This window comes from Hyposmocoma kahamanoa, unplaced genomic scaffold (genome assembly GCF_003589595.1).
Source record: "Hyposmocoma kahamanoa isolate Upper Pololo Valley unplaced genomic scaffold, ASM358959v1 78, whole genome shotgun sequence".
Taxonomy (NCBI): Eukaryota; Metazoa; Arthropoda; class Insecta; order Lepidoptera; family Cosmopterigidae; genus Hyposmocoma; species Hyposmocoma kahamanoa.
The window spans coordinates 24,307,277-24,334,204 of NW_020653945.1; the positions used below are offsets into that span (position 1 = coordinate 24,307,277).

Consider the following 26,928-nt stretch of genomic DNA (forward strand, 5'->3'; position numbering starts at 1 on the left):
AATACGAAAGGAAAGGATTATTCACTACATCTGTACACATTTTGTCCATTTGATCCTTCCAATTCATCTTTTGGTCTACAATTAATCCTAAAAATGTCACATTGGTATTGTTTCACAAAATTTGTCCGTTATAATCTATGTCAACTGTTTGAGTCCGTAAGTTATTAAAATTCATTATATTAGTCTTAGTTAAATTAATTTGAAGATTATGCTTTTTAGGTATTGCGTGATTTTATACTATCAAGTAACAAGTCGTGTAGTAACAAGGAATAAGTCGTGTGTCTGTGGTACTCAGAGCTTCAAACTACAAAGATCTATGGGGTACTCTCACTTCGCCTATCACCCTGAGACATAAGATGACAAGTTCCATTTCCCCTAAATTTCTCCAGTAGCCTTATTTACCCTTTTTACCCTTTAAAACCGGAACTTGCGAACGAATTTCTTCAAAATGTCAGAGAAAACTTGAAATCACTTTCGTTAATACGTAGGTTACAGAGAACTTTAAGTTTTTTTGGTATGTGTGTTACGCGATAACACGGCGTTTGTGAACCGATTTTGATGATTCTTTTTTTGTTGGACTTTTGAGGGCGGTTTATTTAGCACTCTGTACTGAAATTATATGATACCCAGTGACCGAACGAACCAGTCGTGTGGCTAGTCAAGGACACGGTTAATCATAGCCGTTGCAGCGCTACTCAGAGCTTTAAATCACAAATATCGAGGGACATTGCCACTTCACCTGTCACCATGAGAATAATTTTTCCCATATGCCTGTAACGTCATATTACTGCTCGGCGGTTGATTTTTTTTCTGGATAAACTCTGTCATAAGAAGCTACTATTGCAAGGCATTGATCGACAAAAACTTTTCCGAAAAATATCACTCATATTTAACTGTTAAAAAATATGAAGCCAAAAGCACTTGCAAAATAAATCATATGGCATCAAATGAAACATTTGAATTTTATCGCTCAATAATATCGTATGTGACTGACTACAAAGCAAACTTGAACTCTTTAAATTTCTTTTTAAAGTACTTAATGCATCCAAAAGCACCTTTTCCTTTGACTACGGCAATTTTTCGTGCAGAATCGATTCTCCGTTCGAGCGTAAAAGCGCTTTAGAACATTTTTTTTCTATTTCGCTTTTAGTGTTTCCCTACTCACTGGCTAATGGACAGGCATATCTCTGAAAGCTTTTTACTATACACACTGACGTTTGGGTAAACAATCGTAGCTTTGAATTTTGAACTTCTTTTCCGCAGTATATTTATAGTCACATTTTCAATTAGTCTGTTTAAATAGATAGCCACTTACCATATATCTGCCGCCGTTGGTTGAAAGGGCGCATATGGCATTATTTCCAAGAATTTGTTATGTATCCGCTCACGCGATGCGCTCCTCTTACCGCAAAATGGCGGCTATTTGGTTTCGCAAATTAGAAAAGCATTCAGTTTAAATACAAGTTTTTATAAATAAAAAATATTTTTCTGCATTGCTAAATAAATACCCTCCGTACTACCAACAAAAATATCTCAAATAAAATGCTGTAATACACCGCAAATCCTGCACTTAAAAAGCACTAATGAAATTTTTGGTGCACTTGGATAAATATGATAATATTCCGTTTGAGTGGTTCTAACGTTTATCATGAAATTACTCCTTGAAGTATAGTTTGTAAACCTTTATATTCAGGGTAAACTTAAAACACGCTACTTACGATATGTTTTTAATAAATAACCACCGGCATCACCAGCCCAAACAATAACACACACGATTGTCGTGACGTATTTTTAAAGTTGTTTATTTTTTTTAAATGACAGAAGAGGCATTAAAAACTTTATGGTTTGCTAGAGTAGTTATCGAAATAGCAATTAATTTTAGTTCTTTTACCTGTTATAACTTCGATATCCGATAAATCGGTATAAAATCATCACCGGCACCTCTAGGTGCGGTATGCGTTTACGGCTGCAAGTATCGCGTGAGCGGCTAGACAGCCAAGATCAGTGAAAAATAGTTGATCTGTCACTAATTTTATTTTTTCCTAGGTAGATTATAACCTGATGGTAAGCTACACGCCTGACCATAACAGTTGCAGTGCCACTCAGAGCTTTAAATCGCAAAGAACTGCCACTGCGTCAGTCACCCTGAGACAAGTTGACAAGTCCCGTGTGCCTGCAATTTCACCAACACCCTTAACCCTTCCACACCCGAACGCAGAAATGCTATTACTTCTTGGAGGCAGAAATAAGTATGGTAGTACTCTCATGGACGAACTCTTTCACAAGGAGATCTATTGCCCTTAACAATTGCCGTATGAAGTTATCGCAAGAGAAACATTATCAAAATTTTTCTCGGTTGTGAGTGTTTGTCACAAGCGGAATTTTCGTCTAACGGCGGCAGATATGCTCAAAGCGTCAAAAATGACCTAATAGTAGGTGTATATTCCCAGTGCGTCTCTCTCGTCAAAAATTATATATTAATTTTAATAAAATTACATCTGTCGAGACAATAATAGATTTTTCTAACGGTATTTAGCGTTTTTTGTATTTGATAAAATCGGACCTCATCGCTTACGAAAATGTAATTATATTGCTCTAAAATTAGTAAATACTTAATCCGATTAACATGAATATTGAAATAATGTTTTACATACTTATATTTTCTTAAGTTTCTTAACCTATGGTTCATGGACCCCTAAGTGGTCCATGTAATGAATGCCGGGGGTCCATGGCGAGTCTACGTAACAAAATGCATTTATATAAAATTGGTATACAAAATATGTTGTGCCTAAAAAAGGTACTATGTGCGTAACTTTTTGAATATTCGCACCATTTGACCATCCATTATTGGAGCGAGCGAGACGCGCGTCAATGCAACCCGCGAGCCAAAGCGTCTTTTGAAATTTTTAGAGGAGATTAGAAAAAGGCTAAGTTTTAAAATACTTTGTTGTCGTGTTTATGGCATTGTAATGTGTGTTAGGGATGTGACAGATCTGGGCCCCAAATCTGCTAATTTTAAATCATTTCAGTTGTGTGTCGATAGAGTGCCAAAGGCAAATTTAGTGCGTTCGGTATTCTGCTAAAAGTTCAAAGTAGTAGCTATTCGGGCTACTATTCAACTGCCATTGCAAGTTATTCTGCTCTTCAATGGCGAATCGATGGCACAGTCCACTAATTATTTGACGTTTCACGGTGTGTCGCTTACTACGAGGCTCACGATTTATTCGTCCCGTCCCTGGGTATAATAAAATAATTGTACCTTTTTTATTGAAAAAAAACATGCTCAAAAGTTTACTTATCGCCTTTTTTCAATTTCTATGGGATCAGATTCTAACTTCTTGGTGACAATGGGACTGTTACGGACTCCTTTGTACATTTCATATAATATTTACATTTCATATAATAAATAAATAACAGAAAAGTAACTGCGAAGACTTGGAAGTAGGTACGTAGGTTGGGCTTCTACCATAGTTCGTTATGGTTAGGATACATTAAAAATGAATAAACTCACACACCAGAGCGAAAACGACAACTAAAGATCTAAAATATTCAAGAACAACACAACACAAAGGCACAAATTGGAAGAAACCTTTGTCTCGGTATTGCTTGTCAAATAGCGATTGTAAACATTTCTGTATTCGGATTTTGAAAATCTCATCGACTCAATTTTTTTTTTTTTTTAAGTTAGAAATATACTCTCAAACGAAATTTATTGGTTCCTAAGTACTATCAGCGAAGTGGAAACCTTCCCAGTTCCAAAGCAGAGATTGTAACTAACCCTATCGTTTCTTTTTGTTGGCCTTTTTTATGAAAAGCTTTGTTTATTATTCTGGTTATTAAGTATTATGGTGACCCGTAATTCAGGTTTTCTATATCAATCTCGGGCACCAGTCTCTCACAAAATAGTCTGACCAATTTTTAGTCTTGTATTAACCTTAATTTCTTTACTCTTAAGCCTGTTTTGTGATTGAGAAATAAATAAAACATCATTCATTCATTCATTTATAACAAGCCAACTGAGATTGGCGACCACTAATTACCGTTACCTGCACGCAAAAAAATGTGGGTAATGTGTCATCATTGCTGGTAGTACAACTTCAAACGTTGTAGTTGCTTCAATAAGTAATGTTTCTTAATTTAATAATCTCAGTACAGAGTACTAAAAGAACCGACCTCAAAAGTAAGTGGAATTACGTCTATTTGCTAAGTTTTATTGAAATATCCCCTAGTCGCCACTATACAGGACGTGACACTGGAGATAATAAAAATCGGTTCTCACTACTCAAAGTATATTGAGAGAAAAACGCCTTGAATTGGAGAAATAGCAAAATCAACCATTAAAGTAATTGCTCCTAAATTAAAGTTAGGCGCTATTTGTAAAAATGAATCTTCATGCGTGAACAGCCACCCTTCGAGGTGGATGATTTTCTTCAAAATGAAATGGGACCACTATGGAAGTACCCCCTTTCCAACAAAAAAAGAGTCTTGAAAATCGGTTCACAAACACCGGAGTTATCGCGTAACATACACACAAAAAAAAGAACATACAGATGAATTGAGAACCTCCTCCTTTTTTGAAGTCGGTTAAAAATATACACATCACACATTGAAAACAATACTACCACTTAATGAAACTCTTGCTTGTTCAAATTTAATCCATCTCACCTTATGGAAAGTGACGACGAGGTTGACGTTGGACCATGCACATTTAAATAATACCTATTCAGTCTCGCCTTGAAAAGAAAAAGGTTAAAGCGTTTAGGAAATAAGTCTACAGGCAGGGTATTCCATTTCATAGCCGTTCGCTACATAAACGTGAAAGCGTAACGCTTAGTGCGATTTTTTGGAATATCCACAACATAGGGATGAAAGCCAAACCAACGTCTTGGGCTCCAGTGATGGAAAGTGGAAGACGGAATCAAATCGTACCATTCCAACGCACACTTTCCGCTATGTATCCTGTAGAATATAAATGATCAGGAAACTTTACGGCATTGTTCAAGGCTCTACTTTATCTTTCTTTCTTTAATGGCCATTATCAAGATTAGGAAGTCGATCATGTCACTCGCTGTAGCCCGTAGTTGCTTCAAATACGCCTTATCTAAAATATGGAATGCCTACCTTCTCCTCCTTTATCGCTACAGACATTCAAACGTAAATGCTCACAATGGCTATTTGTAAAGCAATCATGGGATGCAGGTTCTTATAATTCGTGTCATGTGTAATTTGGAATTATAATAATATTTTGCATTTTAATTTACTGTATTCTGACCATTGACTTACAAATAAATGGACGACGGGTCTAATACAAAACCCACGAAAAAAATGTCCCAAGGCAACCTATTCGAAATTTCAATTGTAATGTCATCGCAGTATCGCGCTGTCAGTAGAACAAATGAAGACTAAAGCGGAGTTTGGCGCTCTGTATACGATTTTAGCGCCTTACAAGTGCGGACACTTTTTAGCGCGGACCCGACGTCCATATAATTGTAAGTCAATGATTCTGACGCGTATTTGTGTGCTGTATGACTAAATATATATACTTTTTGTGTATTCAAGACCAATAAGGGCTATGGTAGAATATCAGCTAGGACAACGTTCATTGTCCTCTGTAGCTGAGTCACAGACCCTTGTGACGTGTGTTTTTGTTTATTATTATTAATTTGCATAATATTCTTTTCTTTGTGTTGTATTGCATGTCACATAAACTATATCTGTAACAAACCTACTTTATGTATTATGTTCACTTTTAGTTCACTAAGAATCCGCTAGATGGCATTGACCCATTTGGCGTTATTTCTGAATCGCGATGTTAAGATTTTCCCTTGAATGGTGACTACTCGAACACAATTTTGTTAATATGAAGAGAAATCTGAGAATACCGAGAGCTCAGTAAGGCTAGCTGGAGTGTTGAGTCCCTTCTTGGGAACTGCTACTCGGATCTTCTGATACCACGTACGCTCATATAGGGTGAAATACTATTGCCCATCATATAGGGTGAATTAACCTCATCTCGCGGAACGGTCTCCAGGAGTGAGACCCTTCTTGGGAACAACTGCCCGGACCTTCCGCATATAAGGTGAAAGTGTAATGGCGACATACAAGGTGAAAAATAAATCTTCAGAACAACAACTTGAAGTTTTCACTTGCCTGGATCTGCGTAACCTCATCCCACGGAAGAAAGAACCACCTTCCTTTACACTTTCCAAATATTACTTTTTAGTTTAATGACACTAACGATTTTAACGTGCCATATGTATAATTTAATGTATCACATTTTGACCATTGCAAACATTAAATATTCGAAATAAATACATACGCCTAATGCATTGAAACCAGTTTGTATTGATGGAATATTGTTATCTGGCTTAGGTAGGCAACATTGCCATTGGCATAACATACGGTAATAGTTAAGCTTTAGCCATATCTAGTTAATAAACGGCTTATCTTGGATAGTCTGACTGAAGCTTTGTTTTTATGAGACAAAGTGACGGGACGGGCAAGTCGCCCACCTGGTGATAAGTGACATGCCTGTACGTAACCGTTGAAGTACCACTCAGTGCCTTAAATCAAAAACATCTGAGCAATAAGTTCACAAGTCTAATGTGTCTGTAATTTCACCAGATCGCTCACCCTCCGTAACCGCGCGTTCCGGTTGCTCTTGTAGTAATGCTCACACATTACTTCTTGGCGGCAGAAATGGGTAAGGTGGCAGTAATTAAATTTATATTGAATTGATATTCAATTTTTTTTGTGAAATTACTCCACTAGTTTGTTATAATTCGAACACTCAGAAAAAATTCCTTCGATCCGGCCTGATTCGAACCGTCGTCTTCTAGCCGTGCCAGACGCTATACCAAATAAGCCACGGAAGGAACCAGCGGACCTCACGTATTTTTCTATGTATTTGTTGTCGTATCTTTGTGTTTGGTTTTTCAACGACATTTTAGCCGTAGCGCCATACATGAGAAATCTATGAAAGTATTTCGTCACCCAGTTAGATACCTTTACAGCTACCAGCCCCGGAGAGATGTCGCTATTTACTGTATTCAAATTTATATGAAATTGATATTTAATAATTTTTTTATGTGAAATTACTCCACTAGTTGTTATAATTATAATACAAAGAGAAGAGAACACTCTGAAAAAATTTCTTCGATCCGGCCGGGTTCGAACCTACGTCTTCTAGTGTGGCAGTACTTCCCTGGACGAAATCTTTCACAAGGAGCTCTACTGCTACTAGGCTTGCATGTAAAAGCTTAAAGTTATTATTATTTTTGACATTGTTAATTTTTACTAATTTTTATTATATTTTTTCTTTGCATGTTTACTAGTTTTTGACAGGTTTTAATTATAATATTTTGTACATTATGCGACCACCACTAATTATATTTGTATGTTTCGACGAAACTGGTTGTAGTAGCACTGTTAATGTATTGAACTGATCTGATGAACTTATTGTACCTACTTCCACAAATCTTTCTCTTTATTTATCTTTCATCTTTTATTAAAAATTCTTATTTGTCACCATACAAAAATTGTTTTATAATTATTACGAAAACAAAGAAAAATTCCTTCGCACTGGCAGGACTCGAATCTACATCTGTATGCCAAACTAGGGCCACCGCTTTACCAAATGAGCTACAGACATAGTCATCAGAATCAACGAAAACAACCACAAATTGAGCCCAAACTCACAAGCGAAATAAATGTAGGCCATACAAATATTTCTCCCGACCCGGGAATCGAGGCCACGACCTCTGCGTGACACGAACATGGTAACTGTTCGGCCACGGAGGCTGTTAAAAAGACAGTAGTCAACGAGTAGGCCTGGTGAAAGTCTTAGGGAACCAATTAATGCACACACGCCAGGTCCTGGAAGAACCTATTGGCAAGGTACCACTTAAGGTAATGACTACATATAAATAATGTAAATTCTAATAAAAAAAAAACAAAGGTGATGGAACAAATGAAACAAGGATGAAACAAAGGTCAATGAATGTGTTTTATTTCAAACGGTAAAACAAACAGACCAATCCGTCTTATACTTTATAGGCCATTAAATTTTGTTCATTCAATATCCTACTTTATACATGTCTTGATAGATGTTATTGGTTTTTGGATAGGTTATAAACTCGTACTTTCTGTTAGCCGTAGACCATAGTATTTAAATTTAATATAAATAAATTTGGACTACAAAGATGAAATTGATTTACAAAGGATTTTCGACTACAGTTTGGACTTTGTACTTGCGTGATGTTTTCAACAAAGTATAACAAGTTTGTCAAGTCCATTAGAATTTTTCTACATTTGAGTTTAAAATTATTTTGCTAAATTTGAGTTCAATATGAACTTCAAGGAGCAATGACCTAATTAAATCTTAACTTCCTAAGACCGAGCAAACTACAAGCGGGAAAGCGCTAAACGCTTTATGTATGTACAATAAATATACTAAATATAATTACATATCTCAGGCCCGAACAGAGATAGGCAGCGGGTTAAAACCCAATCAACCCGGATTTTGCATCGGGTCTTAACAAGTTTCTGCCCAACGTCGTGGACGGAAACCATTATACGCGTAAAATAATATGGTATAATAAGTTGGTGTAATTCCATATAGCAATTTAGATGGTGATGGATTTAAATGGTTTTTGCTCTCGATTTAGGGCTTAACCCGATGGGGTTTAACCCGATTAAAATCCACCAATTTGGGCCCTGAGTTTTGTTTGAAAATACCCTATGGTCATGGTGGTATCATGGCGCTACATTTTTACGGGGCGTTTACGTGATCATATGAATAATATTGTCTGGGTCTGAATCCCTTCACATATTATGTGCATTTCAAAGTACACAGGGCCTTAAGAGGGTATAGTTGTGAGTCTAAAAATATTAATATAGTCAAAACTTTTCTTGTTTTAAGACGGTCTTTGAAGATTTACGATAGCGTTGTTGCTTCGTTTTGAAATGACACGGTTTTAGGGTAGTGACAAAATAACGCTCTTAAATCATGATTGTTTCGTGGATAATGCGAATTCACAACATGTATAAATCTGGATGATCTATACAATTCTGTTCTATATGTATTGTACGAGTAGTTTTCTAGCGCGACTTTTGTCTATGGAATATTCGGATATTTTTATCAAAAGCAAATATTTAAGTTTGTGAATAGGTTTCTAATTATGAGTTTTTTTCATACAATCTTAAATTACTTTGGTTGATTCTGTATAACAGTCAAAAGTGTTGAATCAATCACTGGAAAATATATATAATAAAATTGAGGATATCTGATTTGATTAGTAGTAAACACGCGATTACTAAAAAAAAAAATCTCCACAGAAAAATAACACAAACTTACCTCGAAATTTCACTTGAATACCTCTGTATTCAAAGGTTGCTTTACGTATACCAATTTTTTTTTAATATCAACTGAACTAAATAGTACACCATATACATTTTTCGTAAAAAAATAAATTCTGTAATGAAGTCAGTGTCTTATGAGTACTAGATAGGTACTGTAAGAACAAGAACCCGGTTATTTTATAATTTTAAATTTCTCACCTTTTCGGTACACCCAGGTTAGTAACGAATGCGCAGCGCGTTAGACACACGTTAAGAGCCCGAGTGACTCTTATAACCGGCCTCTTCCTAGGGTTGCCGTCAACGTTTTGTTCTTTTAAACCTTTTTGTCCCAAAAGTCAAAAAACTTTCCATGTGCCAGCTCTCTATAACGACGTGCTACTTTGTGACCTAGGAAGTTTAGACGAAGTGTTTTAAATATAAGTGCTCTAACATCGTACTTTTTTGCTAAATTCTTTTTGTGTTTGTAGAATTCTATTCGATGTTTTGTATCACCTACCTTTTTTATGACTTTTGATTGACCATAACATGAAAAATGAAATGAAACTATATATCATAATTATTTCTATTAACATAGTATACTTCTTCGAATACAGTAAGCTTTTTGAAGAGAGCCACCTGGAGTTGTAATTGAAGCATTGGGAACAACAAGGGCGTTCGGCACTCAAAGCCCGTTTTGATGTTATTGCATCAAACCATGTAAAACACTATCTAGTGTCTTGTGACAAAAACTCATTTCGATCTCCTTTCTAGATGGCGTAATTTTCATTCATTTAGAAGGTGGCGTTCCGTCCTTGTGGCATAGATTATAAATGTGCGTTTGAATTTCGGAGTCGTGGCCACCTGCAGTTTGTAAAAACTTATTTTGATGTAAAAAAATGTATGAAACGGCTGACTTCATTCTCAACATGGAGCATCTAGGAGGCCAGTGAGACCTGCAGAAGATGATACTGTTGATTCATTTCAATCTAGCGAATTTAATGAATGATTAAAAATACGTTTAAATTTTTTTCAATGTAACTTTTAAATAACGCGGTTTCACAATTAATTTCCTTAAAAACCAATAATAAAACGAACACCCCATAAATTTACAGGTTTCGTGCAGCAAGGGCGGATAACACAAGGAAAAAAAAATTTCAAATGTTTCTAATTGTTTTAAAATAATAATAATTAATGTTTTAAATAAATAATAATAATTTCAGAATAACACCTGATTTAGCTAAATCAAAGGACAAATAAATAATAAAGTATATAAGAGTCACATTATAAATATGAAAAAGATATGACATTAAAACATTCAGACAAACAGACATCTCTCGCCAGGACTGGTGGTAGCTGTAAAGGTACTAACTGGGTGATAAATTTTTCATAGATTTCTTATAGATGGCGCTACGACTAAAAAGTCGTTGAAAAACCAAATACAAACACACGACGCAAGCACATAGAAAAATTCGTGAGGTCTGTTGGTTCGTTCCGTGGCTTAGTTGGTATAGCGTCTGACACGGTATGCAAGAAGACGTCGGTTCGAATCCAACCGGATCGAAGGAATTTTTTCTGAGTGTTCGATCTTTGTATTAATAATTATAACAAACTAGTGGAGTAATTTCACAAAAAAGAATTGAATATCAATTCAATAAAAATTTAATTAAAACATTATTTTAATTATTCTCTAATCTCACTTTTACGTGATACGCCATTGTTTTACACCCAATGCTTCAATTACAAGCAGTAACGACAGGTGGCGCTGTAAACGAGCTTCGAAATAAAAAAAAATAGTGCCGCTAATCCGGTATAATGACCACTGTGCTATACATTGGAGTAAGACTGACGTTGCATCATTGGATAAATTGGTTGTGACTGATTGAATTGAGTGTACAAATTATTGCACAAGTGTCTACATAAAAATTGGAACTGTCTCTGTGGCTGAACGGTTACCATGCCCGACTGCCGCGCAGAGGTCCCAGGTTCGATTTCCGGGCCGGGAGTAATATGGTTTAGTAATATGGCCTACATTTATTTCTCTCGTGACTTTGGGTGTAATGTGTGGTTGTCTATGTGTGTGTCCATGGCACCCGCTACACAGGGTTTTCCTTAGTAGGCTATGTTGAGTGTGAGCGTTGTTATTGTAATAAAAAAATTAAAACAATGATTCAAAATGTATTGTTAGCGTTCTTATTTTCTATGTATCACAAAGAACTAAATAATTTCGAATTTAAAGTGGAAAATACTTTCAAATGCCAACCCTACGAATAGTTGCATACGGTGGGCGAAGCGAAGAGCTCTCAACTGCGCACGAGAGCCTGTAATTTGGGTCAGCACGGCTCTAGCTGCGCATAATTTTATTAGATATCATGAAGGCATATTTTTTGTATAATTAGATAATTATCAGAGTATCATTTAGATAATTCTATGATATTCTAAAATGTATCTATGAGATTCAACTCAAAGACAGGCACCAACATGTTACAACTTAAAATTAAAGAAAAATAACGTTGGTGCAAATTTCTAAATAACAAAATTTAATAAAACAATTGGCTCGGCCTAGGTGCTGTTATGCATAGATTTGGACAGATTAAACCGCTGTTATTCTACCAGCACCACTATGTAACCATTTCACCAAAGTGCAAATATATTATAGATATAAAAAAGAAATATTTTTTTCTGTTGTTTTGTTTCCATTAGGATATGTAGCAGAATAACAGCGAGGCCTGTGCATTCGCAAACATAAACATATAAAATAGAAGTGATATATTGTTTTTCACATCAAATATAGATGTAGTCATATTTCAACATGAGGCAAATGACATAAATGACTGGCGGTGACACGTACCTTTTTTTAACGCATTTTGTCAGTACCGCAATAGTATTTTATGCAGTCATTGCATAATGAGGATTTTTAAAGTCGAGTACCGTGTTCAGGCCACGAGGCTTTGCTTGAATTGAATTCCTCAACCGTGTCGCTTTCATATTAATTACACATATAACATGTTAATACTTTCTTTTTTATACAGTCGATTTTTATAACAACAAGTAACGGGACGAACAAGTCGTGCGCCTGATGATAATCTACACGCCTGTCCATAACAGTTACAGTGCCACTCAGAGCTTTAAATTGCAAAGATCCGAGGGGCATTACCACTGCGCCCGTCACCCTGAGACATAAGTTGACAAGTCCCATGTGCCTGTAATTTTATCAGCACCCTTGCCCTTCAAAACCGGAACACATTAATGCTGACATTACTGCTTGGCGGTAGAAGTAGGTAAGGTGGCAGTACTACCCTGGACGAATTCTTTCATAAGGTGTTCTACTGCTACTAAAGTACGTCGTGTTGAAGAATACAAAGCAATGTACTCCAAAAAGTCAATAAACTCACCATTTGTAAGCTAACATCTCGACGAGACCAACTTAATGAGCTGAGACGAGATGAGAAGTTGGGTAGTCTCCAGACTGTCCGGTTGCGGCATCAAATTAAGATTACCATATTATTGTAACGTCTACGGATTCACATAGTACCTATACTAAATTTCAAGTCTGATCGACTTGAAGTTATAAAATAAAATAATTACTAATTTTATGACTGAGATCCCTACAATGTCTGTGCCGTCAATCCATTAACGTCCATCCTTTTGACATAATCCTCATCACTAATTAAAAAAAATCATTTAGCATTTCTCAGTGTATTCTATTGCTATTTAATTTAAATTGTTTAGGTGTGTTAATTTTTAACTTATGTATTTGTTGAGTAATACATTGATGTAATTGTTGTGTTTACAATGCAAAACACCCAAGTCAAATGAGATAAAAATGTGTTGTGAACATAACCGCTCACGCGATGCGCTCATCCTACCGCAAAATGGCGGCTATTTGGTATCGCAAATTAGGAAAGGATTCAGTTTAAATACAAGTCTTTATAAATAAAAATTATTATTCTGCATTGCTAAATAAATACCCTCTGTACTACCAACAAAAACATCTCAAATAAAATGCAGTAATACACCGCAAATCCTGTACTTAAAAAGCACTAATGAAATTTTTGGTGTACTTGGGTAAATATGATAATATTCTGTTTGAGTGGTTCTAACATTTACCATGAAATTACTTCTTAAAGTATAGTTTATAAACATTTATATTCAGGGTAAACTTAAAAAACGCAACTTACGGTATGTTTTCAATAAATAAACACCGACATCACCAGCCCAAACAATAACACACACGATTGTCGTGACGTATTTTTGAAGATGTTTATTTTTTTTAAATGACAGACCCAGGCATTAAAAAACTTTATGGTTTGCTAGAGTAGTTACCGAAATAGCAATTAGTATTAGTTCTTTTACCTGTTATAACTTCGATATCCGATAAATCGGTATAAAATCATCACCGGCACCTCTAGGTGTGGTATGCTTCCAGAGACGCATGAATCGCGTGAACGGATAATGTTAGTGTTGCAAATAAATAAATACCTCGTTTTTCACAGCACACTACAGCAGCTTTCTCTCACTACATTGTTTCGTTGTCTTCAACGCTCGGGTCGACGACGCGCGGCCGTCGCGCGTTTCACTGTGGCAGGGTACATATAAACTCTTAAATTACAAAAATTCACGCGCCCGGAGAGCTTCCGCTGCCGCCACTGTGTGTTGACCTACGCAAGCCTCGCATTTCAACAGCAATCTTTTTTGTAAGAAAATAAATATTTGACCTCATTCTCACTTCTACTTGACGATGTAGCATGCACACGTAAATACTATATATTCATTCTCGCCTTCAAAAAGCCCAAGTTATACCGTTCGGTGAACAAGTTTGCAGGCAGGGAATTCCACTCCTTAGCCGTTCGCCATATAATTGTGAAAGCGATGCTTTATGCGAATCTCTGGAATATCCACAACATAGGCGAGACACCCCTGCACACGTCTAGACGTGGACTAGTCCCACGATGATGGATTGGGAAAGATGGAATTAAATCATGCAATTCCATCGCACACTCTCCGTTATACATCCTGTACAATAGTGGTACAGGCAATTTTACGTGAGTATTCAAGGCTCTGCAGCTTTACCTATACTAAATCCGAGTTACCTATAAATATTTTGGTATGCTTTTTTAGTAAATCCAGTGTGGTCAGTTGGTATTTAGCAGAACCATCCCATAGGTGGCAGCAGCACTCCGCACGTGACCGAACCTGTGCTTGGTACAGTTGAAGCAAAGTTCCGGTGTGAAGTATCGCCTCACCGCGGAAAGGATAAAATTCATTCTACTTTCGTGTTTTATCTGTCATATTCTATGACAAGGTATCACTACGTGGCCATATTTGTAACGGTTTTGTACGGATATTACTTTTCAGTAATTGTTATAAGGAGCGCTAATGCCTATCATAAGATTTTGAAAAACAACATCAATTGGCAATAGAAATAATGGATTCTTCAACTAATAACGCAGCGAAAAATACAAGGAAAGCGTAGTCGTGACACAATTTAAAACTTCGTGGTTGAAGAATCTGAGCGATCTGGTTCCACCTTAGCACTCGTTGCCTCTTGCATGCGGCAGATTCAAAAATGATGGTCGCCAACCTTCGTAGAGAAGCGGTATACTAAGAAGAAGAAGAAATATGTGACAGATACTTTATTTGGCACATATTGTATACCTACAGACAAAGTACGTTCAAGTTAACTATAAAAAAAATATATAACAATAATGATTATATGACTTATGCCCATCTGATCCCCTAAAACCGGTCCCCTGGGGATCCGTTTTATTTTAAATCAATTTTTCCCATCGGATCTCCAATGCAGTCGATCAAGAATAAAAAATATTAATGGTTTAATCCCACCTGATCCCCTGGTATTTGGAAGTTTATTTTTTGGTAGGTACTGTGATACAGTCGACATAAAAATGTATATCATGATAATCATAACATTAAACTAGATTTTAAATATTGCTCAAGACTGATGATATATGTTGCTAGTGATTTGCAATATGCCAATATTAATAGCCTGTCACAAAAAAATTGATTGTCTGTGATAATTGTAACATGTGATCATAATTCCTCAATAAATGAATATTTGATTTCAAAACTTCTTTTTCCCTTGACTGTACTTATCTTACAAATACAATGAGGGGATCCGTTGGGAGTTGCAAAATATAGAGAGAATCAGTTGCAATCTTAAATTGGCGGTGGATCAGTTTTGGGGTTTTATGTATTAAGTTTAAGTTATATTTTCTTGTTGATTTTTTGATGGCGTCTGCTCCCGTGACCACAGAATACAGCGTGTGATATTTTAGGCGTGGTTAACCGAATGAAAACCATTTTGAACATCAATGTTTTGTTATTAAGATTTACTTTATACTTGTCACAATAAAATGAGACCAAATAAATATTTTTTCTTTCTTTAAACTAGTCAATTTTTTTTCGGAATTTCTCTTGCGTGATGTTTTGATCTATAACCCATGAGTAGTATCTATTTACAACGAACCACAAAAGGTTTGAAGTAAATTTTTTGGCATATGAAAAAGTAATTTATTCCTATTTAAGAGTTTAATTACGCCTCCTTCACCAATAAAGCTACGTAGCATTTTAAAGATCAAAATCGAAAATGGTCATTTTCACTTTTTAGAAAATTTTCCACAAAAAGCGACTGTTTTACAAAAAGCTTGAAAGAGATGCAACAGATAACTTTGTCAAAGGTGTTGCGCTATAAATATCTGCTTAGAATCCTTTGCAAAAAAGCTCTTGGGAGTTTTCAAAAGGAAGTGGCCGTCTCTTTGAAAGCTTCAGCAAAGTGACTATTTTGTAGCCCTATGTTTCGACAGACTTAATAAAAGCTTTAAAAATGAACGGGTGGACGTTTTTATGTTTTATATTAAAGTTTTTAATAAAGTAGTTAATAAATTTTTTTAACTGCATTCAGGATATCTATGAGGTTAGTACCTAATAACAAGAACAAACAATCGATGTTTGTGGAAAAAAATATTATAAATGCATACAAAGTATGTAACTGTTTTTCAACAACCTACCAATTGCAATTTTGATGTTGCTCGAGTGACTTTGTTTACTATGCATGTAGTACTCCAAATTGAAACTTTATTGATGTTACGTGTTTCTGTTTTGTAGCTATAATAAATATTTGACTAGGAAATAAAATAAAAAGCCAGTATTTCTCAGTTTTCACGAATTTTATTCTGTCTTATTTTTTTAATTTTTGATACTTGTCATAAGATTTCATATTAACGGTTAGATAATTTTTATTTTATGTATCTTCAACATAGTTCGATAGTACGCTTTTTAATATACATATATATATATATATATGTGTGTGTGTGTGTATATATATACATAACACAAAATTAAATTACAGGATACTGAGTATCGCGATTATTATTCAATTAATCCAAAAAATTAATGCTATTAAATTATAGTTATTATTCCTATTTGTCTAATAATTATAAAAAAAAATATTTATACGAGGTGTCCATAAAGATGTTTCAAAACAAAAAGATCATTTGACTTTTTAGTACATTTAAAGACCAAAATCGTATTGACAATTTCTAAAAAAAAAATTGCTGACGTTACCTTTTTAGACACCCTGTATAATAGTATAAGTCTAATAAATTACATAAACAATCTTTCGATGTTTTACTAAGTACATCGAATGTATAGTCTTTACATAACTTCGTGTTTATATTTTAATTTACAAACTGTACATACGAATACGTAAATTATAATTAGTTATATTTAATCAGGCAATAACATAATTAATTAGTATTTATGTAAATATAAATTGTTAGATGTAAAAGCTGTAAAATTTATTTTAGATCCTGGAATGATGGTGTAAAGTAATACAGCACAGTTTTACAAAGTTACAAGCATCGGAGGTACTCAAATATTACATAATTTCACGATCGCATCGACTTTCTTTTTTTTTCTACATGAAGGAGCTTTCCTTCCTCAAGGAAAGGTGGACCAGGATGATGAAACTATATTTTTTTATGCTATAAAGTGACGCGACGAACAAGTCGCGCACCTGGTGGTAAACGACACGTCTGTCTATGACAATTGAAGTGCCTCTCATAGCTTTAAATCTCAAAGTTTTGACGGGCACCACCACTGCGCCCGTCACCCTGAGACATGAGTTGACTAGTCTCACGTGCTTGTAATGCTCCCACTACTGCTTGACATTAGAAATAGGTAAGATGGCAGTACTTCTCTAGAAGAACTCTTCACAAGGAGCTCTACTGCTATCAATGTTTTTACATGTAGGTCGTATATATTTGTTTCTTCAAAGAAATCTACGTTTCAGGCTGTTTACAATGCCCTTGGTCACGGCTGATCGAAAGGAAAGTGCACTGTGTCATCTGTTAACATGATTATTGTCCGCCAGTTTATGCATTGGTTTTTTTAAAATTGCAACGTAGCGGCGGTCACATTTTCGTCTCCGGAATAAGATTGGAAATCCTATAAATTAACACTTATAATAACGTTGACAATGTAACATAGACAACATGTAATGGCAACTTACAGCAAATTCGTGAATTGTTCTTTAAATTGAGCGTTGGACGTCGTGTGGTCAATTTGGACAAACAAAATGGTTAATATTATTAAAAACTTTACGTTGTTATCGAGTTCTTAGGTTTTCGCAATTGTTACACTTAGGAAATAAAACCAGTCTTGTCCATCTAAATTGGTTTTTCAAACAAACGTTACGTAGTTCGTCTTAATTTTTTTAAATAATTATTTGATGATTTTACCATCTCAGTCAATGGCGGTCTTTACACAGACACGATGAGTGTCGCATGATGCAGAAAACGTGCGCGATTGAGCGCGCGTCTAAACATGTTGGAAGTTGAAGAAAAACCGTGCAATTGTGCTCATAAGTTGCGCGCGCAATTGCGCACTCCAACACGCGTCAGTTTTGCGCGGTCTATCCTTCGCGATTAGCCTTCGAACGAAGCTCTTTCCGTTGTAATAAAAACGAACACGAGAAATCGAGCGCGAAAGAACGTTAGTTTAAAAAATTTCAAACAGGTAATTTAATTAAAAGGCGCGTGCAGGTTTTCAATTTGACAAATTTGGGTTTTTACGAATATTAATCCCCGACAAATGTGCAAAAGCTTTTCTTTTTTTCATCTTAATTTCCTTTCTACGCAATTGCGCAAGCAAATTTTACAATTGATTATCTAACATTTGAAAACGGGAATAAACGCGATTAAACAACGTCATAAGTATTTTCACATATACCTAATATCTCGTGACGATAGTACAATGCAATGCCAAAGTTTAAAAGTGTATTTGAATATTTCTCATTGACTTGTTAGGATGTCTTTTGATCTCAGTTATCTTAGATCATAGAACGAAATTCTAAATTTGTGCTTCATCACGACCTAGTGCAATTATATACTTTTCCGTTAGTTTCAAGGTTCATGCGTGTTCGTTAAGGAACGTTCGAGTCATTTCGTTCGTAGATTGTGCAATTTGTTATATAAGCACTGTAGTTGCGCTACTATGGCTTTTTAGTAATGCCATTACCAATTTTCATGTAATATTTGGAAGCTCAGCTGCAGCGCTGCAGTCGCGTCATGCGCACGCCACTTTTGCAGACTAGATAATATTGTCACACATTTGACACACTTCGCTTCGATTAATTTGTATAAACTTATTAAATTATTTTGCATGTCGAGTAAGTAATTACAATTTTCAATTTTGTGTAGAAAAATTTTGATAGATAAGGAAGATAATTTTTAAAGAGTAACTATATTATAAAGTTTTTCTAATCAAACTAAGATAGTTTATGTTACACTGTCTTTATAAATGTTACAATTATACAGTCTTTAAGATCCTAATGTATATACAATAATTATGTCATTAAATGACGATTTTTACAAACGATTGAAAATTACGAAAGAAGTTTAGAACAAGATGGTATCACATACAAAAAAATATGTGGAAAGACTGCCATGAAATAAAGATCATTGCAATTATCTTTTAATTAACGTTTGTGTTCAGAATAAACCTTCCCATGGGTATTCAAAATCTACTTTAACGTTAATTAAATTTTGATCTTGTAAAATGGAGCAATCAGTGATTCGTCTTACTTTATTTCTCAAGGAATATTTACAAAGATGAACAAAACTACTGAATTTATACATCATAAATATATTAATTATTCTATAATCTTAAAACCTGTAATAATAATACATAAATTCTAACATTACATTTTATTTACAAGTTATTTTGCGATATTTACAACTATGTCTATTAGTGATAGTGTCTAGAATTTCAAGGTCAATAAATTTATACAATTACCCTTTACTTAACTCAGTTTAGGGAATAATAAAAATACTGGCCTTGTTTAAGTGTCCCTTATCACTCTACACATAATTGTAAATATCTTCCATATCTCATACATTCATTTCAGACATCGCTGCTTGAGGGACTCTTGATTTTTGAGAGAAGTGCTGAGGTGGAGAAGGAGGAGGCAACACAGACCCATTTCCAGGTCCTTGAGCTTGCCCAGTCTGAGCTTGGACATCAGGCAAGTTGCTCGCACTACTCAAGAACGAAGCGTTCTTTGGCAACGTCATACAATTAGAAGCATTGCAAATCTGATTCGTCTGCTGGTAATTGGTAAAACCAACTTTCCGTGGCAGCGTAGTGCATCTATCTCTATTTGGAGGACTAGATTTTTGAGACAAATTCGACATTTGAATCCCCGTATGACATACATTAGGACAATTCGTATTTGCAAAATGAGGAACACGGTTTGTCATCGCTATAATTGCGTTTTTATCCTGATGGTCTATATCAACTATGGTGCTCGAGCTTTGGGAATGTCCGACAAAATAATGAGGATGTTTCGAAGAGACACTATCAAACGTTGAATTATGGTTCCTTTTCTGCTGTTGCTGCAATGCTTTCACTTGTAACCGTGTTTTATCTCTTTGATAGTATACTCCAGCAAAAATGAGAACATTTAAAATTAATAAAGAACATCCTATAGCAATAGTAACACTTAACGCTGTTGAATAAGCAGTGTAACCTGCGACTTCCAAATTAGCGACATCTTGCGTTTGAGTGTTATTAACAGCTTGATTATGAGTAACAGCAGAGCCTGGCCTAGCAGAAATTACACTAATACAAGTTGTGACGTACGTGTCCATGGTTGTAGATGGTATATCGAGAGTAATGTTATTAGGTTTTCTATAAAGTTCCAAAGTAGGGTCGTAATAGTTCGCTCTGGTCAGTGGATCTGGGCGTACGAGGCCGTCGTAGAGTTCAGGGTCGTTGTGATTGCGGAAAAGATTGTGTTTAGCTACTACGTCCTTCATTCCTGCGCGGTGGATCTCTGGGATCAACCGCAGCCAGACCGACAGTTGATGGGCGCGGTAATGGTTTTTCATGCGTGGTTTCATTCCTGTAATCGAATTGGCGATGTTAGAAATAAACAAAAACTTTGTGAAGCATTCGATTTTGTACATTGATTTACAGGTCTGTATACTTTAAAACCTTGGATGTTGCTGAGCAAACAAACATCGTTAATTATGAACAGGACATCCTTTTGCAAACGCAAAAGTAATTAACTCTTGACGTGAGTGAAATTCTAAATTTATTATTAGAATGTAACCCGAAACGATATTAAAAGACAACATATGTAACCGTGGAGATTTCAATTTACATAGTACAAAAAATCTGCACGTAAAAATTAACATCGCTCACAATTTTGCATTTGAAAAGGGTAAAGAAACCCAGGATAAAAGCAGGGACGGTGCGATTAGCTCAGAAATTGATACCGTGGAGCGAGACGTGAAATAAAATTTAATTTCGTACATCCTTTTTTGTTTTCCAACAGCTGATGTTTGTGGCCATTTTGCTTCCATAATGGGGTCACCTCTTTTTGTTATTGTTCTGAGCTCTCGTTCTGTTTTGATGTTTCGAAATTACGTATACTGTTATGTGTATTAAAATCAACGTCTTTATAAAACATTTCGGCCCACACAGATTCTTGAAATATATTACGAATAATAGTGTCAAAATTTCATACACAGTATACAAAAACCCTTAACTCTTGTCTATGCATATGCATTATTCTTATATATATTACAACCATACTCACCAATCTCCAAATACTTCTGATGCAATGTATCGTATTCATCCCATTGTATACTTTTGTACCGATTGCGTTCTCTTGATATCGGCAGCACTGATTCCTGTCGTTGTGCCTCGTTTGGGTTCCTGAGAACAATGTCATAATTGATTAATTCTCCATAATGTTTTTAGATTCCTGCAGGCTAAGTCTTCTGAGAAGTAAACAATTCCCTGCCCCTGTACAATTTTATATACAGTATACTGTTTTTCAAGATACGTCAACCTTGGTAATAATTGTGTTTCCTTGTTACTACCTCTTTTGATATTCTATCGGTGTAAAAATGCTAATATCAATTTTATTACAAGAAAAGAATAATATTTAGACATTCAGGTTCGGAAAATTTTACAGATAAACATGTTAGGGAAATGTAGGTGTATCGAAATGTTTATTTTTAATTATCTAATAGCTACCTTATATATTTTTAACAAGCTTCTTTTCATTTGAAATAAATAGAACCACAAACAGTGCGCCTTCTTAACTTACTTTAGAAATTAAGATTATCATTCTTAAATTTTACCGTTTGTTTTTTCTTCTTTTCTTTGTGCTCTTCTGAGCTATTATTGGAAAATTGTTTTTTTATTAATATTTCTATTTATAAATAGTTCAAGAGTCTGTGTGATTGGAACAATGCATTTATATTCAGGCTCTTTCAACGTTGTAACCAGTTAATTAACATTCAAGATGAGATCGGGCTTTGAGAGCTTATTAATATGGTAGTGGAGGAAAGAAGTCTTTGCGAATCGATTGCCATCGTGTTTCCGAATCCGATTTTGGATTAATTAGATTGTCGACAGTTTTTATGGTTTGTTTCATTAATCTGGAAACCAAGAAATTCGCATGAAGCGTTACGCTTCCTCATATATATATAATAGGTATCGCGTACGGCTATGGAGTTGGAGTTACTGTACGTTATAACGTGGACCTTTTCAATACGAGACTGAACAGGTATTATACATCATCGCTTTTCACAAGGTATAATATAAGTCGAATACCCAAAATATTTAAATGAAAAAATGAAAATTGATTTACGTTATTTCTTTCGAAAATTGATTTGGAATATCTTAATTCTAAGGCAGAATATTCTTCATATTCTGAACTTATTTCAGCTAAATATTCCATGATATTACTCAGACAATAAACCGTTAAGTATGGCCCCTTTGATTAATACCCTTAAAATATGAACAGCACTTTCTAGGATCCTGATAACTCATTTCCCAGGTGACTCTCCAAGGCCAAAAATAATACCCAAAGTCATTGTTTGAAAACGCCTGCAAGCGTAATCTTTCGTATTGTTTATTCACAAAAGCGTAACGTACAATAAAACAATATAAACTGTATCATTATTTTTCGCGATCCGTTGAATGTGAAAATAACAGACTACGGGCTCGCTAACGGTCGTCTTCCTGTTCCATGCTGTTTGGCCTCGGAATGGAGAATTGTTGGAGCAGAGTTTCGTTTTGTGGCATTTGTAAAAACACAAATGCTCTGGAGTATTAACAATTTACGATACAATGCTATGCTGACAAACATGAACTTAAAACATTCATGATGGAATCAATTACATCACTATCAGCCTATCGCAGTCCACTGCTAGACATAGGCCTCTCCCAATGTGTGCCATGTCGCCCGGTCCTATGCTTGTCGCATCCTAGCATTCGCAGATCGTAATTCCGCAAATCAGAGGGCGTCCTACACTACGTTTGCCAAGGTTCGGTTGGTCTCTACTCAAGAACTCATTTCCCCTAGCGGTTATTTTGCCGCGGCAGCGGTTTCAGCTTGCTTATTCCACTAGCTATGTTGAAGACCTTGATTCTATGCCGGATAACCTTATTTCGAATCTTGGTTCGAGACTTGATAATGGGACCACCACGAAAGTGCACCCTTTCAAACGAAAAAAGAATTATCAAAATCGGTCCCCAATTGACGGAGAAATCGGAAGACATACAAACAGCCGAAAGTATAACCTAATTTTTTTGGTTAAAAATAAAATAAAATTTCAAACCGGTAATTACTTCTTTGTGACTCTCTCCGTTTTATTATCTTGCTTGAATATGTAAGTAAATGTTATTGATTCTGAACACCGAGTCCCTTGGGTCAGTATTAAAAACTTCGAATGAGAAAACCAGTAATCACTTTATAATAAATTAGAATTTGCCGCTCGGGGTTCGAAATTTTCGTTTTAATTTCGATGACCCGCAGAATAATAGCGACTTCATTATTCCATCGTCGTTTATTGTTAAGCACTTAGTCAAAATGTCGAGCAGAACATTTGATATAGTGCAATCGATGCATTCAGCGAATTAGCGAGGCGTGTTCTACTCTGTCAGATACAAATGGCGACTCTTTGTCAATTCCACATGCCAATACCACAGATCTTTGAACGTTTGCTTTGAAATAGAACTTTCGGTTCCATGTTATATAATTAACATGCTAATATGTATTTGGCTTTATATTGTCCGTTTTTCTCTTGCTTTGTTTTAAAAAGTTTGTTGTAAAAATTTGTAAGCAACAATTTTCAAGTCTATTACGTTTTCTAATAAAAAATCTACATTTTAACGAATAAATTTTACGCATATTTATTATGTTATATTCAACTTTCTGTCGATACCTCCCATGTAAGTTGCTGTAAGCGACAAAATATAATTTTTTTTTATAATTTAAATATAACTTGTAATATGAAGTTTATTGATTATAACAATGTTTTACTATCATGATATTCAATTATTTTTTTGGGAATTTAATCCATTAGTTTGTTATAATTATTAATAACAAAGATCTAACACAGAGAAAAATTCATTCGATCCGGGTGGATTCGAACCAGTAACCCTCAGGCAATACGTGCCAGATGCTGAAAGAACCAGCAGATTTTACGAATTGTGTGCTTCTCTTAGGTCTTTGTATTTGGTTTTTAACGACTTTTTTGCCATAACGCCATCTGTGAGAAATTAGTTTCTTCTCTCAGAGAGGTATCTTTTAAGTTTTTTCAATGTCATGATGTTTTATTATTACTTTACAACTTTAAGTATTTACGACAAAAACAGTGTCCCTTATACACTTCCACCCATCACATTATTGTCCTAAAACTATGTACTTATCTATACTAAATATAATTGTTATAGAATTATTACTTACCCAGTCCTAGCAAAGTTAGCAATGTAGAGTATGAAAGATTCGGCTAGTGCAACTTCAGATTTTGTATAGTTCTTTGGGAAATGTCCCAAACCATCGACGAGTGGTGCGCCGAACAAGTAGGGAAGCTCCTCTCCGTGTACTGATCCCATGCGCTGCAAGAAAAATACAAACGTGGTAAGATTTGTTTTTAGGACACTAAGTTTTTTTTTATAACGTTGAGTGACGAACAAGTCGTATGCCTGGTGGCAAGCGACATGCCTATCCCTAACAGTTACAATGCCACTCAGATCGTTTAATCACAAGGATCTGAGACATAAGTTGACAAGTCCCATGTGCCTGTAATTTCACCAGCACCCTTGCCCTTCGAAACAACGCAGTAACGTTCACATTAGTGCTTGACGGCAGAAATAGGTAAGGTCGCAGTACTTCCCTGGACGAGATCTTTCACAAGGATCTTTACTGCTATTATAGGACGAACATATATACTTGTATGACCTACATTTATTTCTCTAGTGAGTTTGGGTGTAATTTGTGGTTGTCTATGCGTGTGTCCATGGCACCCGCGACACAGGGTTTCCCTAGTGCGGGGCTATGTTGAGTGTGTGCGTTATTATTATTATTATTAGTTTCCTGGACGAATTCTTTCACAAGGAGCTCTGCCGCTACTAGAAAATAAGCAAATTACAAGTCTTGAAGTTGTTACATTTATAATAATACACTACTACATAAGCGCTCTGTGTGTTGTCGTCCTTATAAATCCACGGAATTCAGACCTGCCCGCGCACCCGGTCTCTGTGTGTTGCACGCTTTGTTTGTAAGGCAAAATCTCTTGAGTAACAAACTATAGAAATTTCTCTTTGTAAACGGACATTGGGCACATTGAGCTGAACATATATTATGTAATAAATCAATATAGAAAATAGTGACGTTTTTCACATTAACTAGCATTAGAATCGCAATATTTCAGTTTCCCTCCATTCTGAATGCTTACAGGTGTTAAATTATTTTACGGTCCATTATTCACGAGAAATACGCGTAAAGAAAAACAACCCATGGTGCTAAATTGGCTGTTAAATGACTTTGTTTTTTTAGTCCGGTCGGCTTTTTAGCAGTTCGAGAATTGTAAGAAAAACAAGACAGAAATGTTGCTTAAGAGACGTGAGTATACTGCTATAGTGCTTTATTTATGGATTCCGAAAGTGGACTTTAGTCAAAAGGGGATAAAAGTTAATTTCAGATTTAGGAAATAATTGAGATAATCTACAAATTAAGCCGTACTACTCTGCACACAATTTTTGTGTAGATTTATTTATAGTGTTACTGAAAATAAACAAAATTGTTATAAGTTACGGAACATAATTAGAAAATTGACTACTTAAATTAATCGGTCATGCGTCATAGGGTTACACGGTGTCCCTAATGCATATAGAATTTTTTGAGTACATATTGATGGTCAAGTGCACACTTGCATTAAGTGCATAATTTCTTATTTTTTGTTTTATCGGTGCCAAATGTATTTCATGTCACCCTGTATCATTCCATGTAAGAAAAAAAGCAAGAGACTTGCCATAAGCCTCGATTACTATCGTAATCGGAACCGATCTCGCCAAAATACCTACAAACAAATGATAAACACTACGAAATCTTGATAATGATTGGTCATAGTTTCTAATTTAAAAACATGTCACAAATTCTGGATTGTTAATATAATTTAAACTTAACCCTATCGTTGAAAGTTTTTACCTTTATTGCAAGTTACGACATTTTGATTTTACATTGAACTTTTATTCAACATGCTGCCATCTTGCGGCCAGTAATTGGACTACGACGAACGATTAACATCGGAACGAATAGATGATCAGAAAATAGAAAATTTATTTAATAAGACCTACCGATGATCTGGAATTCTACTACGGGTAATAATTTTGGTGCAGGTATAATTTTTGCACTCCAAAACAGCACAATAAGGCATTATTATTATTATATTCTTGTTTCTTAGTTATTATTATTATTATTATTATTGTAGAGACGTCACACTAACTGAGCTCAAAACATGATTCCAATAAGTGGGGTGTTCTTATATTTTTATTTTTTTACTAAACTCACATTATGTTGAGAATATTTATAGATTTTAAGACTTTCGTGGTTATTCACTAAATGATTATCACTAGTATCAGGTTTCTTACCACGGTATGACTTCTTTTTATTTTCCCGATATTTCGGAACGGTTGCACGCTCCATGGTCACGGGTTGACTCTCAACCCGTCAACCCGTCAACTCGTCAACCCGTGACCATGGAGCGTGCA

General features: G+C 35.3%; 1 protein-coding gene across 1 annotated transcript in view; it reads right to left on the reverse strand.

The window, feature by feature from the left end:
- Positions 1–19,078: 19,078 nt before the first annotated feature.
- Positions 19,079–26,928, reverse strand: part of LOC113232812 (neuroligin-4, Y-linked-like) — a 53,320-nt gene continuing 45,470 nt past the window's right edge. Inside the window, exons 8-10 of the mRNA XM_026467628.1 lie at positions 24,623–24,774; positions 21,458–21,576; positions 19,079–20,758 (exon numbers count right to left, since the gene is read on the reverse strand). Of these exons, the coding sequence (XP_026323413.1) occupies positions 19,746–20,758; positions 21,458–21,576; positions 24,623–24,774 (1,284 nt within the window). The 3' untranslated portion in view covers positions 19,079–19,745. The remainder of the gene's footprint in view (positions 20,759–21,457; positions 21,577–24,622; positions 24,775–26,928) is intronic.